The 20,466-nt window shown below is 38.2% G+C and overlaps 1 protein-coding gene across 1 annotated transcript in view; it reads left to right on the forward strand.

Moving 5' to 3' along the window:
* Positions 1–20,466, forward strand: part of LOC131573284 (glutamate receptor-interacting protein 1-like) — a 217,369-nt gene that overhangs the window by 104,995 nt on the left and 91,908 nt on the right. Inside the window, exon 2 of the mRNA XM_058827083.1 lies at positions 11,449–11,529. Within this exon, the coding sequence (XP_058683066.1) occupies positions 11,449–11,529 (81 nt within the window). The remainder of the gene's footprint in view (positions 1–11,448; positions 11,530–20,466) is intronic.

Consider the following 20,466-nt stretch of genomic DNA (forward strand, 5'->3'; position numbering starts at 1 on the left):
TTTAAATACCAGTTATTTCTTGAAATACTTTAAGATCAAACTTGTGCAATTGTCTGTAAGACACTGTGCCCTGGTTATTGGTACAGATACTGTCCTCTGCATTTTCGTGTTGATTTGGTCAATACCATGTCAGCTGTGCCTGTGGTTGTACTGTCTGCTTGATGGGGGTGTGCTGCTGGTTATATAGCTGCTTCCTGGCGGGTTTAATAAGATATTGTTGTCACCTGGATTGCTAAACTGCAGCAAGTAATTGAAAGCATTTTGCTCCTTGCATGCATAGGAATGTTTCTCCCTTCCTTCTCAATTGCAATTTACATTAATGTGTACTGTATTCTGCACCAGGCTCTCCTTTTAGAGACTTCGCATCATGAAGGAAATAGGAAATAGTGTCTCTGTGAAATAATGATGTGGGATATTTTTCTTAACTTCCTTTTTTAGAGGTTTAGTATAGATGTATTCCACAGCCTGAATAGTGTGCAGATGTTAATTTAGCACTTCATTGGGTCTGAAGTCTTACACACCATGTCTTATTAATAGTCATATTCTACTCTGGCTCTTAAAATCAGCTTGGTTTCCCTCAGTCTTCCATTATAAAAAGCCTGGACAAGGCACAGGCTAGCCATGATAGAGTGATCTGGACTCTGGCATTCATCATGCTGTTGGTCTGCCAAAACAAGGGCTTATTTGACCTTCACTGTATGGCCAGTCTGGAAGGTCTGAGCTTTTGCCTAAAACATCATGCAGATTGAGTCCTTTAGCTGCATCAGGTTTATTTCACTTATTTTTAATATGTGATGTTTCTTGGTTTTTTCAGTTGCTTTCTGTTGTCTATTTTGAAATTATTAAAATCCATTGTTAAAATTAAACACACATGCACACACACATAAACATATTGTTATAGATCTGAAAATTCTGGCAATGTGCTGAATACACAAAAAAATGTAATAATTGCAGCACCATTAGTGTTGGGAGAAAAAGTTTAAGTAGAATTTTCACAGTTTGAAAAACTAAATTCATATTTATTTTTTCTGCAGTTGTGGCTGGCAATAAGTTAATGCTGTTGTTTTTTCTAGGAGATTCAGAGCCTACACAAAGATGTGTAGGTACAACTGTGAATTCCTGAAAGAGAAGGGATCCTAGTTGAAAGGCTTGGGAGATTTGTGCATAGAAAGATTAAAAATTATTTGTCTGCATTATTGAAGGTTATGGGGGTATAATTTTTCGTGTATGCCATACATTCATTTTTACCTATTTCTTTATTGCTGTATTTTCCACAGGATTGCAAAAAGCATGGACTAAGTTGCATGTAGGAAAAGATGTGAGCAAGCAGATCTAATAATTACCATTTTACAGAATTTGAGGAATACTGCAGAAAGTGAACCGCTTGCCCTAAATAAGCTTTGAGATTAAATAGGACCCAGGAGACACTGGCAAATAAAGATTGTTTGACAGGTTAAAAGCCTTGCTGTAAAGAACTACATGCATGGATAGATGCTGTCTGGAGCACAGAAGGTGGCCTAGGCTTTATATGAGCTTTAAGTAAGACAAATATGTATATATTGTTTTGTCAACTTGACATCTCTTCTGTTACTATGCTTTGTTCCCACTTCTAAAAGCACACAACACTTTATTTAAAAAGAATCTTGCTCTGCACTGTGTTCAAACTTGTCACATCTTCCAAAAACAATGAAGTTTTGCTGACAAGTGAAGTTAGTCTAAATTATTGCGCAGTCTCTGTGGATATATTGAGTAAACTCTTCCAGGGAAGGGGCTGAAAGTAGGACAGTATTTCACAAGGCCATGAGGAAGGTGCCAGGTTTATGGCCTGACTCTTGAAAGAAGTGCAGTCTGAAAGATCTGTTTTTCACTAAGCCTGAGCAGTGCAAATTTGTACTAATGTGTGTCATTTGGACTATAAACAAGAGGGACAATCCCACTGGCATGCCAGTATAAATACACTGGTACTGGTATAATGTTTATGCAGCTCCTACTGGCATCCTGTGAATCAAATAAAGCTTGTTAGTGGGATTAAAAAGAATAACTACAATACTGCAAATGTACACATTACAAAGATGGAAAAGTATGCTTTACTCTTAATGTTGTCCACATTAGAGTTAAACATGTGTAAATTCTTGTTTTAAAATTAAATGGGACACTCCACCAAATGAATATCCTAGTCAGTGTGTACACTGTGCTTTGGTGACAAGATCAGCCAGTGTTTGTGCTAAGTCACGCACAGTATGAAGAACTGGTCGGATCTGAGCCTAAAGCAGTAGGCTCAGTAATCTGTCTGGTTTCTGGAATGAACAGAATACATGAGAGATATTCTTAATAAGATCTTCTGAAGAGTGGAATTAGGTTATTAGGAATAATACAATGACAGTTAAAGCAAGAAAGAAAGTTGCAGACTGATGGAGGGAACTATTTTCCAGCTGTGAGACCTGATGCATCCTGTGGAGCAGCTTTCAGAGGAAGGTGATGAAGATGTCATCACTAGAAACACTCACAGACACAAATAGGCTGAAAAACACATTATATAATTTACTGCAAATAGCAGTAGTGCAGCACCAGAATTGAGGCGGGATAACTAACCTCAAGAAAAAAATATAATTTCTAACTTCTTTTCTTTGAAGATAGTGTTGTGACTTTGCTTGTTCCTGTTTTCCGTGAAGCAAATTAAACACCAGTTTTCTGAACAGTTTAACATATTTTACTTATATTTTATGCAACTTGAATGACAGTCTCACTGGCTCAGCTATTAACCTTTATCACTGGCTTCCCCATGAACACCTGCAACTAGCTTCTGCTTTCCCTGGCACGCAGTAGAGAAGTTCCTAGCTGACATCCTCTCTCTCCCCCAACCCCTTCCAGCTGTAATGTCAGCAACCTGGGCAGATGTTCCTGATCTGATTTGTGTTGCAGTCTGCCCCCGTAGAAGATGCTATGTCTCTTCCTCTCTTCTACTTCCTGATTTTAAAGCAGCCAGACTGTAGGGAAAACCTCTACTGAGACTGGGCTGAGCAAGCACTGACATAGTTGATGCGCAAAACATCACTGTTAAGATCTGCTGGTGCAGGAGAGGTGCCATGCAGAACTCAGATGACCAATATATATTTCTGCTGCTGCATTTTAACTACAAATGTAGCAACAGATCATACCACACACTGTGTTTGATGAACACACAGTGGAATGCTGTTGGCCATGAGGCCAATTACCTTTTGTCCACAGGAGGCACAGTGGTGGGCAGCCACAGCAGTCAGGTGCCACGGGATATGGCTTGGCCCCTTTTCTCCCTATCAGCTACCACTCTCTTCCCAGCTCATCAGGGAATAGGTAGCTGAACCAAGGGTAGAGAATTAAAGGTAACTGATGCATTTTTAAAATTAATAGCTGTTCAAAAAAGTGTTTTTCCATGAAGTGTGACATTAATGCTCAAATATTCTTGAGGGATGCTGATCTAGCATTTCCCAGTGTTAAAGTAATTGAATTTATTAATTATGAGAACTTTGTAAAGAAAACATTTTTCAATGTATTTTTTCCCCCAAAAGCTAATGTATGGCACTTTCATACAATGCCAGCATGCAGTAGTACATCAGAGCTACGTATGTGCAGCAAACACCTGGTATGGACCAGGGTGTTCAACATAAAATTGAAGCTTGAATATGTGGTAATGCTTCTTGTCAGTGATACCTGTGACACTTAGGAATTTCCTTTTAAATTAAAGGGTTTATAGCCCCATCCTCTAGGATAAGGTTTTCTGCATAAGCTGTATGTACAGAAAAATCCCAAGACTGTTGCAGAAATCAAAATAGTTTGTATCCCCAGTTTCTTCCAGTTCTTCACGCACCAGCCTCTTCAGTTTCTAGCTGTTCTGGGAAAGCCTCACACATATCACTTATGTGATGCCTATATTATTTCCATAAACAATAAACAGCAGCTCAAGACAATAAAATGAAACTCAAGCTGAATTTTAAAATTATGTAACAATTCAGTGATGATTCTGGTTTATGGCATTCGTGCTTAATGCTTGATGCTGTATAAACAAAAAGACATTTATCAGATTTGAAGTAGTTTGTGGTTGGAGTATTATTTAAATAGGATTACTTCTTTATTAGATAATCCACTGAAGTGAATTTCACCATATGCTAATATCTCTTGAGACACATTTTGAGCTTTCTGCAGATCCTGCATGTTTTAAATGGTCTTGGAAAGTTCTGAATTTTCATGAGCAAAATAGCTTTGGGAGGAGATCAGCATACTCAGTCATTTAGGAAACCAAGCATTTCCATTCAGGTGCCTAAGCACAGGCATAGGAAATTAACTTTGCACAAGCAAACTTGGAGGATATTCAGATCATTTTTCAAAGAGTCAAGTTTGCTGAGGTATTGTAAATATCAATATGAAATGGATTCACAGTTATGCATAATTACAGTACCCTGCTTCTCTTGCTTCTAGATTAAAACTGAGCTGCTACTGTAATAAGTAACCATATAATTCAGAAAAAAGAGAATTACATTTACATAAAGTATAATAAAATTGAATAAATTTTCACTTTAGAGAGACAACACAGTTATTCATTGGTAGTATAACTGTTAAAATTAAGTTTCTAAGAAAACCAGAAACATGTCTGCTAAATGTGGAAAAGAAAATTACCAGGGGAGCTATTCTAACTCTTTCTTCTTATAATTTTTCCATGTCACACACAGCAACAAATGCTACTTATGGAAGCATTTGAAACCCTATGTTTTCTTAATAAAGACTGCTCTCGAGAGCACTGAGCACACAATTTGATAAGGAAGGATTAAGATTAAATACATCCATATTTGTCCTACTTGGAGCCTAGTCCATTAATGACTACTTTACATGCAATTCTTAAAAAAAAATGTAGATAATTCTAAGCACTGAAGAGCAGCATTGCCATTTCAATAATCAAGTCTCATTGGAAGTGACTGAAGCCATAGCTCTAAAATGAACTTGAAAAATTATTATTCCTCTGCACCAGTAGGAGAAATGAATGCTTTCTTTCATGGTTGGAGCTCCCAGAACACATCTGAAAGGGTTAGCATATGGGCAAAACAAATTGTTGACGTTCTGTTGTTTCCTGAAGCATATACATTCAAAATCTGTACATTACACATCTGGTGAAAGAAGCTGAGATAATTTTGTCTCTTTTTTTCAACAGTTTATAGTCTCTTATGCTCTGATACAGCTGTAGTGACACTGTAGTAACCATGAATGTTCCAGGATGTTATTTTTTCTCTAGACTTCTGCATTATTTAAAAGAGAATCTTACAAAAACATCATCCTTTCCCAGGAAAAATATCTTCTCTAAGATTTTTTTTTTGTTACTTTTGTCAGAGTGAGCTAGCAAGGCTAGAGAATTGTGTAGCTGGGAGTTTGGGTACTTCCTGTGAATGTGAGAGTGGGCTTCAAGTCCCTGCTCCAAACAGTGTTTCAGCTTTCTCACAGAACTGAGTATCTTTAACAGAAAGGTCTGAATTTAGAAGAGAGCCAGTTGCTGCAGGAATGATCCTAAAAGTTCTACCAAGGCTCTTTGTAAGCCTTCCACAACTTCAGAGCTTCTATAAACCACAGGCATCAGTGGATACGTGTTTATTTTTATCTGTAAAAGCCTCTAGCTGCAGGCAGTGAAGATAATGAAGAATGCTGTAGCTCAGAATTTACTGTCAATGATATGATATTGTGCAAAGAAAATATGTTTTTAGATAACGTTGAGCTTTATGCCATTTAAAGATAAAATTCAAGATGGGTTTCAGATGTCAGAAGTATGAGAACCTATGGTATTTTGTGTTGTACTGGCGGGATTAATAAAAATTCATTGTTTTTAGTGAGAAATACTCTTCTTTATAAAGCTTAGGAGCAACAAATTTCAGTGAATGGAATATTACAGATCTAGGATTGTGTGAAGTAACAACTGGGACTCTGGTGATTTTATTTTTTGAGGAACTAATCTTGGGGATGTTCTCTCAATTGCAGCCAATCTTCTTGACAGTCTGTGGTGTTGCCAGTCTCTATCTCTGTACAGACATGTGATTCTCTACTTGTCTGAGGTGCATGCTGTCCCAAACCGTGTAAACAGCGGCACATGAAGTTGGTTTTACTCCTGTACACTGAGACAGCTGGAGGTTAGCCTGCTGAAGATGTAATGTGCTTCTCTGAGGAATCTTGGGGCTTAGTTGGAGATTGTTCACAGTGGGGAACATTTGAGGGACACCTCAGATTTCACTTGCTTGGGTCATGAAGTCTACTTGGGACCTACATGATTATGCTCTAAAATTGTTTAAATTCAGTTTTTCCTTGGCCAAAGAATGTCGTGTTCTGTGGTGAGACATAAGTAATGCCATCGAAGAATGGAAAATGAAGAACTGAAAGCTGGAAACTCTGTTCTCCCTTATAATGCTTTCACATCTACTGTTGAAAAAATGTAATACAACTTTCAAGCTCCTAAATACTAGAAAATTCCTGTGTTTGAAATTACTAATGTACAAATTTGATGCTACATGCTCCCTGTAATGCAGGTTTTGCGGTAGAGAAGCAGGTACAAATGGTGACATAGAGCTGAGAACAAGTGAAGCATCTTCACATTTCCTCTCCATGCAGGAGGGGCAAAGTGACAGCTGCAGAGTTGTTCAGGAGCTGTTCCCAGTGGGATGGGAAGAAGCTTTCCCTTCATATCAAACAGGATGTAGCTGTGCTTAGTCACCTTCTGGGGCCACCTAGTCCTGCACAGGATTTGGACACACTTCCTGGGTTCAGCAGTTATCAGCAGCATGGACATGTGTGGCAGCAGCAGTGAAGGAAACGTCCCCTAACCCTTTTAGAAGAGTTGAAGGAGGGAGTGCCCTTAGCCTTTACCACACCTGTAAACAACATTCTTGTGTCAATAGCTTTCACAGCCCCCAAGAGAGACACAAGAATAGTTCAGTGGTCATAAACTGCCTGAAACATTGAACATCTAGACTTCACTGTTGAGGAAGTATCTTTAGGCCTTCTTTTTATTGCCTCTTAATGTGCCCCAAGTTGGTATCCTTCAAAGGATATTAAACTAAATACAGCAAATATCTAAAGATTTCATGTGGTCATTTTGCTGACACAGTAACAGGCACTTCAGATATATATCTGTACACATTGTCTCATGTATATTCTTTCTGGGGTTACATTACTGTTCTTTCTCACAGTCTTTAGAGCCTTTAGTCTTGGACAGATGTTCCACACCTATATAGTAAGGGCAATGCAGAATGATATAAATGAGTCACAGCACGGTCCCTAACTCAAAGATTGCATCATTCAGTTACAGGATAGAGATGCCATCAGGTTAAAAATAGGGAGGAAAGTGCAAAAAAAGCTGTTTATCTACTACACATGCAAAAAGCAATAAACCTACAGTAATAGCTGTAATGAGTCTGAGTACTTCTCTGTCCACTTGATTATTATCTTTGTAGTCTTTAATGGTATGCAGAGCTTTGAAAGGATGATGTACAAGCTACTGTTACTGGTGTTCGGGGCTGTTTGGTGAGGACAAGTAAAAGGAGAAGGCAAAAAGGTCCCTTTGGTTAGGTTAAGAATCCTAATAATCTACAAGGTGTCACCTCTCAAATTATCACTTGTGTTCTGCCAAGAAGGAGTGAATTAATACAGTGTACATCTTTCACTATTGCACATTTGCAACTGTAAGAAACATGTAAAGTGTGAATTTGGGGGAAATGACCCTTGCCTCTTAACAGCCTAAGAGGGTTGGTTTCCTGTAGTCACTGAGTGAAGAGATCTGCTGGCATAGCTGACACTTCTATATGACCTACTGACTAGCTGAAATTGTTTACTCTGAGTTGTCTGAATTTTTTAGCCAGAGGAATTACAAGAGGAAAAAAGGCCAGTGGTGTATCAAAAGCAGCTGTACAAGTGGATGGGTGTAGCTAAGCTAGTAGGGAATGTGGCCACCTGTGGAGCGATTCCTTTGGAAGCAGACAAGAGCCAAGCACTGGTGCTCTGCGTGGCAGGGTTTGCAGCTGTGTGTCCAGGCGAGCCATTTCTGTGCTTTGGGGCAGTGCAGCTTGGCCTGTGAGTTCTTTATGGACTGTGGCTCGCTCCCTGCTGATGATGTGCTGCTATTAAGGGTGTAAACAGATGAGATTTATCTTTCTGAATCTAGCCTGTTTCTCCCTCTACTTTGTACGTGTGGTGTCTTAAATTATATCACTTTTTTTTCCTGATACTGAGTTATTATCTCCTGTTTGGAGGGGGATTGCTTTATATCCTTCTTTGCTCCTTTGCTTTTTCTGTGTGTTGGCTTGCTGAATTGAGTTTCATCTCCAAGTCTATCAGTGCTGGTAATACAAAACTCTCCTACAAATCCCCCTAGGCACTGCTGTCATAAGACATTTTTGCATTTTTAAGATCCTCCCTGCTAACTATAGAGTGGATGAAGGCATCAAGAAATTTTAATTTGATGATAAATTCTTGTGGCTACTCATGCAACTTTGTTAGTACGTAAAACCAGATTTTTTCCTTTGAGGCACCATGGATGGTGTCTGACATTTCAAGGCTATCAGGACTTCCTTGTCTCTCTAGTTTTCTTTAGGGTGACATGTATTTCTGCATCTGTCTGATCTTTATTTTGCTTTCCTGTCTCAGTTAAGCATTACAATAAGAACTCTTTGTACAGTTGGTTGTGTTTATTTTCCTTTGCTCATTGGAGTCCTTTATACCTATTTCTAGTCATGTTTCAGTCTGATTTTACTGTTAAAAGGGCATTGGAAGAAAATTCTACCCAGTTCTGAGAACAGCTTGCCAGTCCAGCAATGGCTCATTGTTCTTTCCCAATAATAATAGGGTATATTTTGCATTTATGGGGTTTCAGAAGTTTATGAAGAAACCTTTTGGGCCCTTTGTTTTGCTATGAGAACCTGTGAACTAATTAAGAAATGCAATGCAATGTAATTTCATGCCTACAGTAGCCAACCCATGTAAGCATCTGTTAAGCTTTCAGTGTTAATAGGGTTAAATTAAAATACTAGCTAACTCATCTGTGCAGTCGTAGTTACTTTCACATCTGCCAGTTATTATGTAGAAAACATTTTTGCTCAGGTTCCGTAGTAAGTATTTGAACATGCAGTCCCCTCCCCTCATTGGTGTTGTTAAACAGAAAATCTGCAGATTTCCATGTTCTGAACTCAGAATAACCACAGGTACCCCTAGTCCAGTGCAGTATTGGGAAAATCTTCTTCTAGTATGGGAGTGGAGATGATTTACTCATTTGCTCAATGACAAAGATTCAGTGTAAAAGATCTGGTTATGAAAATTCTTATTTCATTTTTTCCTCTCCCTCAATCTGATGGCAATAATTTGTATGTAAGAAGTCTGACTTGGAGAGGACTGTTTTGTTCTGTAAATTGATAGATTTTTCATAGGTAGGGCATACAGTCAAATAGGGCCCAGAAGTCATCACTATCCATCAGTTATAGAGAAATTGTATTATGTTTCCTGCCCACTTTTTAATAGAAAAATGTGTGCCTCACACTATCTGCTGTCATGTTCAGCAACTGCAACTAAGTAGTAATGGATGGGACATATAAGCCACATGTTCAGTTTCTTTGTCTTAAGCCTTGTATTGAGTTCAAGCTCAGTGGTGCCTCTTCTGTGAAGGAAAAAAAGATAAATGCTACTACTTTCAGAAGCTTTAGTTCACTCTTACTGTATTTTTTTTTCATTAATGAGAGGGTGTATATTCTATATATGCAATAATATTAGCTTAACCACTTACCTCAAATGGAAGGATAAGGCTTTACATACCTTTTTCTTAAATTATGTACCTGGACCCATGTTAATTTTTTTTCCATGCTTCTCTATTTCCTGTAGCTGGCAGCTCTATTTTGTTGATGTTTGTACTAGTGTGCAGTGTAATCAAGTCTGTTACTCTTCCACTTGTAACATTGTAGTCCTAAAACAATTGCAGGTCATTTTACTGTAGAAAACACAATTATATTGGCTGTTGTGCTATTTTACCAATACATATTCTTCGCTACTTGCTGTATTTTCATCAAGGTTCATGGCTATAAATAATTATTTTGGCTTTTCCTTCTTTTTTTTCCTTTTGAATTAATTTAAGCTTTTTGTTGTTGCAACTGCCTAACAGTAACAGACTTCATTACAGAAGTTCTGGTTCTAAAGGATAACCAGCTCTTTCAGTTTCTTCTTTGAGACCTGGTTTTAAATTAAATTATACTGACCAAGCCCTTATCTCACTGGTATGAAAGTGGACTGCTGCCTTTGATGCCAGTTTCTAATGGAGTTTGAGACCTTGCCAGATTGCCGGAGTGCAATCAGCAAAGAAGGATTATACTGTCAAGAGTGTCAGCTGAAAAGATGGTTCTCCAGAAAAAGTTTATATGGTTCTGTTTGATCTGAGTATGCTATAACAGATAATGTAGTCTTTGATTCCTCTACTCATTGATCAGTATTTAAGCATGTATTCATGCACGTGTATAAGTGCATCAGTCATTTGCAATCTGAAGGAAAATACGCAATCAGAAAGATTTGTGACACTTTAAAGTCTTTGAGCACTCAATTAAAGGGAAAGCAAGATAGAAGCTTTATTTCTTCTGATTCCTTTCTTTTGATTGAAATAATAAAATGCATATACTGTTTCTTCTCTTTATTCACATTTCTTTCCTGCACTTATAGCTTGTCCTTTTCAAAGCAACAATATACTTGACTTTTTCCTTACTGTCGTTCTGCTCTTGAGAGGGATGTAGAAGTGACTCACTTTCTGTCTAATGCTGCTCTAATTGGTGACTCATCTGCTCATCCCACCATTAGTGGTCTTTTATGCACTGAAGTTGATCAGTAGGTGTTCCACATAGCTTCCTATTTAGACACACACAGATACAGTGTTGTTCTTGAGGCACAATTGTGCCTGGCCTGTTTGGCAACAGCTTTCTGATGTTTTCCCCAATCAACTGTTACAAAGAAAAAGGAACAACACACTGACAGATCCTAACGGAAAAGGAGTGCATCTTCTCAGCCAGAATATTCAAAAGCTTCTGAAAGCCTTTTACTCCTGAACAGGGATAGTGCCTCTGTCGTTCAAATCTTTGACACATGAAGCTTCTAAACATGAGAAAAGGGCAATTTCTATCATTATGTTAAACCTGAAAAGCCTTTGTATATCAGGCCTGTCATCAATATGTGTTACCTACAATTTGAGTTTAAGCACATCCTTTCCAGCTCTCCTATTCAGAGCCTTTGTCATCGAATCTAAACATGGCATTGAGCATTGAATTAGCATTCAGAAATGCCCATCTTCATCTGGCTCACAGCATCTCTTGTGATCCGCACTGCTAATTCATACAGTACCTGGATTTTTTAAAAAAATGTTGTTTTTAACATTATATTTAACAGTAACTGGAGGTGTTGCTTGTTTCTGTTTAGATGAGAGTCCTTACACAAAATCTGCAAACCAGGCAAAGGCACCTGATGGAGCACTGTCTGTGAGGAGACAGAGTATTCCAGGTAAGACTTGCTTCGCTTTTTGTAATGCCTAACTTGTTTTTGAACAGCAAGATAATACTAATCAAAATTCAACTAGTTATAAGAAGCAAATGTATTACAATTGCTGTCAAGCAACTTCATAAAGAAAGTTCCAAGAGAGCTGTAAGTAGTTTCCACAGTTAGGTTGTCTCAAGCTTTTGCTGCGAAGAGCATCTCCATATATCTGTCTTTTGCAGCAGATTTGAGACACTGAGCACAACCACCTTTTCATCAGAGGCTTATACATTTTTAGGCCCTCTCAAATCTGTGCTTTGATATCTGGTTTGGATAGCAGAGGGAGATTGGCTCATATTTTCCACTACTCATCAGCCAGGCTCAGAAGTCTAACAGAGAAACACTCTGCCAGAGTTCTTGTCTTCATGTGACTTTCTGCCACATGTAGAATCACTTGTCCATCCTTGTCTTTTGTGTCATCGCATCGCACAAAGCTGGACCATTGAATCAATGATTAGTTAAAATAAGTGATCTTTCAACCTGTGTCTCCTTTAATTACTTCAGACAAGTCTGACATATGTACAACTTTGATGTGTAGACTGTGCAGCAATCTAAAGGGATTTTCACCTCAAGTAATATTTTAGAGACCTTTTAATGAAGACAAATGAGCGCTGACAAAGGTTGCACTCAGGTGGAATTACTGATGTTGCTGTTCTCACCTCAAGCACGGTAACCTCTGACTCGAAGGGAAGATGCATTGCAATAGAAATCAGAAGCTGTAAGGTCATGTCACCCACCTTCTAATGGCAAATATTGCCTGTGCTAAGTGGTTTTATTATTGAACAAAGACACACAACCCACAGAGAGTCTCTGGATGGGGGATGGAGCTCAGACCTTTGCACTGCTAGGCTCTGATCTCATCCCAATACCTATAGTGAACAGCCAAAGCACATTTTGTGGATGCTTTGTGTGCATGTTTCTATGTGTGAGAGAAAGCAGGCTGGCTTATTTAGTGTTGCTTATAATGAACATTCTTGTTCAATATTGAAAACATCCTAGTGATTTAAAAATTGTTATTTTTATGGTAGAATTATGAAGATCATAACCACTGTGAAAAGACATAACTACAGCATCCAGTATGCAGTTATTCTTCTAAGAAAATATTTAATTATACAAACATCAACCAGTTTTTTTAATCCAAGTCAATACAAATTGATATTCATTGTTCTTCAAAGTGAATGAAGACCTCTATAGGGTACTTTTCAGGTAATACTGTAGCTCATAGGCCAAATATTTGTGGCCTTGAAAGTATTCAACCTTTTTTTTTTTTTTTTTGCTGTGATCTTAGTAGTTATCATTTATAGTGTGGTTACTGTGTTTATAAAACACCAAGGTCTGAGAACAGACTGAAGTTGGTGGTTTCACATGACATTTTGAGAAATTCTGATGATTTTTGCTTTAGTTCTTTAATGAGAAAGTTTGATGAAAATGTACCAGCACAACTTTTCTTCAAAGCATCTGATAAGATTAGGAATCTCAAGTGTTGAGTAATAGCCATCATGACTATTGACCGTTTATTTTTAATTTTTCTACCATTTTGCTGCACATTCTGGAATTTTTGAGAGCATTGCAGGTACATTTTTACTGTGCGCTCTGCATAAGTCACAGTTTATTCAGAGAGATAATACAAGTGTTCGGTGAGATGTGCTTTGCTGTATTTGAGATGTTCTGAAAACAGATGATTTAAACTTATGTATATTCTTTAGCTTTTAATATAGTTATGACATTTATCTGAATGCCTTATTCCATCTCTAGACCTTAGGAACCCCAAAGAATAAATGAGATAGAGCTGGTTGGATACTTTAAAAAATTCTAATTAAAATTATTCATGCCCTAGCAAATTATCATTGTAGCGCAACGGATGTTGTGGGTTTAGATACATAAAAGGCTTTGCAAAACCAGGCATTATTTTGAGAATTAACTTGAATATTTAGGAGTCGACTGAAGTTTCTGAAAATAACCTATAACCATTTATATCACTTGACACCATGTTTTGTACGTGAGATAGCACCTTAAATAGTTTCTATTCTTGCTTGTGTGTGAGCATTTTATTCACATTGTTGATTAGTCTTGGCAGAGGTGCAGAAGCATCCCAGCTAGCCAGCTTCATTTGGCAATAGGAAGTTCACTATTAACTAGTAGCATTAATTAGTACAAGACCAGAAGCAGAACAGCTGCTTTTGCTTGGGAGCAGGATCACATTTCTGACGTTATGTAGGTCAGCTCCAAATAGCTTTTGAATTGGAAGGTGTGATGCAATGAACCCAGTAAATTCTGCTGGACCTGGATGGGAACATGTCAGCTGGAGTTACTGTCAGTAATCCTCACATGGAGATCCTATCCTATATGGAAAGCATTCATTTCTATCTCCCCAGATGGTATGCCTGATAACACATAACATTTCTGAACTGCTGTTTTTTCGAGCTTGAGGCATGGGAGTACCTTTGACAGTGTAGCTGTCTATTCCACTTGATGTTCTGTCATTCCTAAGCCATGGACAGCAGATGTTCTATTCCCAAGGAATGCTCTGCCCATTGAATTAGCCAAGAGAAAACTTCTGGGTTTTAGCAAGATAATTGATTATATGCAGGGTTTTGCACAGGTTTGAGCAGTCTGTGGAAAAAATACTAGTGAAAATATACAGGATGTGAGATACAAATCTTCCAGCCTGGTAATGGGATCGTGGTATCTCCCTGTGTCTGGTGAAAGTTCCTTCTCCTGATATTTGAATTCACTTTAAAGGATTTCACTGCTCCATCTTTTTGACAACTATCAAAAAGGGGAGCGTTTGTTGCTGTGAGGCCTGAAACTACTATACTAGCTGCAAACCTCTAGAGGTGGGTTTTATCCTTCCATGTGAAACTGTATTGAAAGAGCAGTATTGATGAGCACTGACTGAGTGCACAGAGAAGTAATGTAATTCTGTAGAGGTTACATGGAGCTCAGGCTTGGTTTATTTTACAGGAAAAAATGTTGAAATAATCATTTTATAATTAAAGTCAAATGAGCACATACTGTGAGATCAGTGCACTGAGTTTAATTCCTTTCATCCCCAGAAGGAAGGAATGGATTAAGCATCTCCCTGGAGCAGAACTTGCTTTTTTGAGATGCAGAATGCATTATTCATGTGATGAGACTACATGTCATATTTACCATGTCTTCACATGGTGCAAAATCAACAAGCAACAGATCCTTTCAAAGGGATTTACAGCATTGCTGAAATAATAGTTAATTCAAATTATATGCATTAATATAATGCGGTTTGAAACTTGGACTTTTTTTTGCATATGTGTAGGTGTTTAGTTGCAGTTACATATACATGATTGTTTGAAATGTTACTTAGCTTCACAGTCAAAATTTCTTAACTTAAAAGTAAGGCTTGAGGTAATGCTAGCATGAGAAGCAGCTTACATTCAGAAACAAACAGATTTTCCCCTCTAAGCATTTAAATTTAGACTGTCAACCAGAATGTAATGAATTTTTTCTTTATTGCTACCCTGTCCTTACAGAAGCCAAGGGAGTGAGTGCATTGTGTCCTGCTGGAGAAACTGTCAGTGCAGGACTAGTGTTAAGGCACATAAATGAAAACAATGTGTTTCAGAAGTCGTGGGTAAGACCCTTCCCTCAGAATCACAGACGTAGCTAAAGACAACTGTAATTTAAAATTGAGGTATTTGAATGCCAGCCTCTTGAATCCCTAGGTTTAGATGGATGTAGTTCCCACTGAGTTCCTGGACTGAGTTTTCCTGATTTGCCGAGGGTCCAGGCAGTACCCAGCCAAGGGCAAGGGTAAGGGCAGTAGTGGGTGAGCCAAAGATGTTGTTCCTGACATTGCTTATTCCTGCAGGAGCTTTGAAAAGGACATCAGCTATTCCTGTGGCACTGCTACAGTGTCAAGAGCTGATGGCACTGTTCAAGAGGCACTTTCAAGTGAAGGAGACCTTAATATTTACTTCAAGACAAGCATGCTCCTGTGCTGTCTTCAATATGGACAGGCTGGACAGCTCTTCCCATGATTTCCAAACTAAGATCCAATGTCTTCTTATCTGTTTTTACAACATGGGTAAATCAACAGTAATGCTGTGCAAACTGTTCACTTTATTCATCTATTTCTTTGTTTTCAGTTCACTTACTGAAAACTGGGGGCATGAAGTGGAAAGAAGTGACTTGACACACAAATAAAAATAACTGCTTTATGAAATGAAAATAAGACACCATAAATTTAAGACAGATTAAAATGTTTCATAGAATCTGCAACAAAAGTTTCATTTTGTGTCCGTATTTTTAATTGAGACTTTAAACTTACCATTACTGAAAAAATATAGTAAAAAACACCACAGTTTTTTGAGGTGAAATGTTTTAGCTTCTCAGTGCTTCATTTTTGTTTTGTTTTTTGGGAAAAGTGAATCTGTGCCCAATCTAGTCAGCATTAAATTTAAAAAAATTAAAAATCCACACTTTTTCCTTCTTCTGTCTACTGACTAGACATGTGCACTGTCTCAGTCTTCTGGCTATGTAAAGTCTTGTTGCCTGAAGTAGTCAAGGGCTCAGAAGAACTATAGTGTGAACTACACACCGGGAGAGTTATTTGAATCATCTGTGAATTCAGAGATTTTGTTTAGCCAGGACGATTGCAGTTGTGAGCTGTCTCTTTCCTAAGTAAATTCTTGTTCAAGAAATGGGCACCAAGCAACAAAGAGTAGTGGAAATATTTCCTCAAAGAGAGGAGTTTTCCTGTTCTCTGGGACAGAAGAGTAGCGCAGCTGCCTGCCTTCTGCCTTGCTCAACCCACCTAGCAGCAGGCCCTTGAAGTCTTGGCCTCACCATGTTGTCCAATCCATGTCCCATGTCACCCTTGTGCTCCAGCTCTGCCTGCCTCTGGGGCCCACAGGAGCCTTCCCAGGTCTCATTCCAGCCTCTGTCTACTCCACAGTCATAATGGATCTGCTGAACAAATTATCTGCATTTATGGTGAGAGTGCATGCCAACCTTTGCAGAGACAACCAGGAGAAGACCAAACCTAGATGTTACAAATCATTCTTTTGATGTTTTCTCCACCAACAGGAGCATCTTTTTCTCTCTAGCCGTTTTTTTTTTATTATTATTATTTGTCATTTGCAAGTTTTGTACGCAGCTGCAGGGAAGTACTAACAGGTCAGTTGTTAAAATAGGTCACTGTGCTCTGAAGGAAAATTCTCAAGACTTTGAAGTCTGAAATTAAAGCTACTAGATTTTTCAATTCCTTTGTACATGTGTAAATACTGCATTTTCTTTCCACACTACCTGATTCTTTGAAGCATGCTGTAATACAGGTTTTGTATTTCAGCACAGTGTTTGATCTCAGGAACAAGGGTAGCCATCAAACTGGAGGGAAAATAGAGTGTATGTACAGCCCTGAGCACATCCTCTGCAGTGGCTCAAGATCTGGAATTGCTGTTAGTAGATGGTTTGCAGCCTTGTTTGGGGGGAGCTGGTAACAGGATTTTAATGCAAAAATAAAATGTTAAACAAACATAATTTTAGGGTAGGCTGGATTTTGAACTGCTTAGCTAGAAGGGAGCACATGCAAATCAAAGAAGCTTAAAATGCCTTGAAAAGATAATATTTACAGAGCTGATACTAAAAAAGTAATTGCTGCATGATGTAGTGTCCTCAGTAATTGCTTAGGACACAAAATATTCCTAAGAGAAGTTATGAAATACTAAATTATTGTAATAAAACCAATAATTAACATCCTGGGAATTTTCAGGCTCTGAAATATTTAAGTACACAGTGTAAATGTCATTAGAAAGAAGTAAGGCAGTTTTCATCCAGTCCTTGGCTCAGAACACGTAGAGGAGCTGTTTACAGAAATACAGAGGTATGCCTTTTTTTCCCCCTCCCTGACCCACAGCCTGCTGTGCAGCAAATGCTCATATTCTGTCTCAAGCTGCACCAAATCTGGCTTTCCTGAGGGGTTTGTCTACTACCCACAACTGATGAACTCAAATGTAGGTCAGGTGGAAGCCAAAGAATTTTAAAGACCCTTCTTTCTTCACTGTGACTCTTGGAGTTTTGTAACATCTAGAAATGTCTGTTTAAATAAAAAAACATATTACTATCAGAAAGCAAGCAGAGGTTCTGAAGAAATAAGAAAGTAATTGAATTTATATATCTATATGTATGTATGTATGTATATATATATGTGTATATATATATATATATATATATATAAATTCCAGAATTCAGAATCCAGTCTAAATTAAAAGCAGAACATGTGATCCAGTTATGATGTAATTGAGTTGCCAGTACGGAATTGTATTAGCTGAATTTAAGATCATGTGTGCTGTGATTTAAACAAGGAAAAATTCTGTACTACATATCATAATAGTAGAATAGATGGAGTGCATTAATTATCTTTTGAAAGATAATCTCAGAAAAAAGTGAGAAATCTGGAAAGTAAAATGGAGAGATAAAAGGTTTTTTTTTAAAAAAAGTCCACATTGATTGGGAAAAAAAAAACAAACTAGATTTCTGAAGTGATCCTGAGATCTAAGTTCCATTAAGTGACAGTGCTCAGGAGGGAAGACGGCTCCCAGGTTATTCCTGTAGCTCAGCTCTTAACATCTGAGCCAGACTCTTGGTGACTGACAGATGTGACAGAGGGATGATGCATCCCTGTGGGTACATGTTTACCTACGTGCAAACACAGCTGCAGAGCCTGTTTTGTTAGCTTGGTGATTAATATGGCATTGGCAAGACAGTGAGTGTTCAAAAGCAGCTCTTCTCATGCTGCAGTTAACTTGGTCCAATTCCTTCAGGCTCCTCTGCTGAGTAAAACTGCAGAAGATTTAAACGATCCTGTTATTTTTTGACAGAGTGCTCCTAACATCAGCAGGCCCCCTTGGATCATTTGCTGCAGTGCAGCCACCTTCTCAGGCAATGTTGCCTGACTTGTGCAGTCCTCAGTCAGTTTTTCCATCCTTGTCAAAAGAAACCTGCCATGCCTTTAACTTCAGCTTCCCTCAGATTTCAGAAGCACTCTAATATTGCAGATTCAGCACTATGTTACCTATCCTTCATCCCTCACCAAAATGTGAAGTAGTCTTCACTGGCTAACTGGTTTTGCAGAGTAAGAGCACGATTTGCCTGAGAAAACCTGCTAAAATCATCCCTGACCTTTTTCATAGTTCTCATGGTGAGAAAAAAGAATTCATTGCAGAAGTAAAACTTGAAAATGAAACATTCATGGGTTAGGAAATTCAAGTATGTGTCTACAAAAGCACTTTTTTCCCTCAATTTGCATTTTTCTCATAGACATTTACTTTTACTATGTACTTCTAAAAATCAGCACAAAATGCGACTGAAGAGATTTTAAGCATTTAGAAATCCATTAGCTGTAACCTCTGCAGTCACAGTTATTATGGTAACGATCTTGGGTGATTTCCGAGCAGAAGCAAGTGTTCTGACCTGTGAAATGCAGATCACAGGCTAGTAAGCTTTTCTGCACTCGAGGTGTTTATTATATCTGCAAAGTCATTTGCTGATTTTCATGTTTGATGAGAGCCTACAGTTGCTGTATCATTTGCAGGCTTCCCTGTGTGTTTGTTTAACCTGCTGGAGGTTTACCAAATGGTCTGTGAAGCAGCTGCAGAGCTATATGTCTTTTCCTTCCCACTGACATTGAAAATTTCTGAATTTGCTTTCACATATTTATTATTGAAGATTTCTTTCTTGTCCTTCCTCCTTTTCATCAAAATAACTTTGTTGGAAGGACTTCATATGTCATTCATGTTTCATACACAGATAAACGTGAAAGAAGTTTCTCTCTTGTAGAAAATTAACAAAGGTCACTGAGCTCTTACCTAGTTGAGATTGCTGAAGATTTATTCATACATATTCCTTACAGGTTTGCTACATGCTGATGTTTTTCAGCACTGAAAAGGATTAGGATAGAGAACAATCTCATTTGACTTCTTTTACCACAAAGGAGAAAATGTATTAAGGGCAATACTGTACATGAGGGATGTGCACTTTTTCAAATACCCAACTGATACAAGGTCTGAAAATTTAACTGACTTTAAACTGTTTTTGCTACTCACACAGCAGGTTTTGTTGCTGATGGCACCAAACATGTTCATTCATGTGTATTTGGATTTAATTGCATATAATTTTGACAACCTTTAGCCTTTCAAAGTAAAATGTATTAATTTATTGTAGCTGCATTTTTTTTCCAGAAAAATCAGTTTAGCTATATGTAGTATAGGATGATATAGATGCTATAGCATCTATAACATCATTAAAAAACTGTCTCAGCAATTTAGCTGTTGCACACACACACACATTTTGAGGCAGGGATGGGCAGCTCCAAGCAAATTGTTCTGTACTCAGCAAATGTGCTTGCAGTGTGTACATGTGCTTGTACTCCTCTGGCCACCTGTTAGTTTGAAGCACGAGTCCCTGGCTCCTGCCTTCTAGTCACGGTGATACCACAGGATTTTTTAGTGGAGCTTGGAACCTGAAACAGGCTGGGAAGCATCAGTGCATCTCCTGAGGTTGGGGTTCTCATCTTCCGGGACAATTGTTTTCCTGCACAATTCTGGCATGGTCTCTAAGCTCCAAAAAAGGGAAGATACCCTTGTGACGCTTGGTTTTGTTCATTTTAATCAAAACGTTGGTGATGTCTGTTGAAAAATTTATTCTCCTTTAAAGGTTTCAGTTAGAAGAGAAAGCATGGTGTAGTGGACATGTGAGGAGAGGAAACTAGGTAAAAATGAAAGATGGTTAAGACTGGGTTTGAACTAGGAGCATGGAGACAGTCTCTGAAGGAGACACCGGACAAGCTGAGTGAGCTGGGAAAGAGGGAGGAAAACCATATGCTCTTAAAAGGTCATGGAAGGAGGTGCCAAGCACAGGGAGATTTGT

This window comes from Poecile atricapillus, chromosome Z (genome assembly GCF_030490865.1).
Source record: "Poecile atricapillus isolate bPoeAtr1 chromosome Z, bPoeAtr1.hap1, whole genome shotgun sequence".
In the NCBI taxonomy this organism is placed as follows: Eukaryota; Metazoa; Chordata; class Aves; order Passeriformes; family Paridae; genus Poecile; species Poecile atricapillus.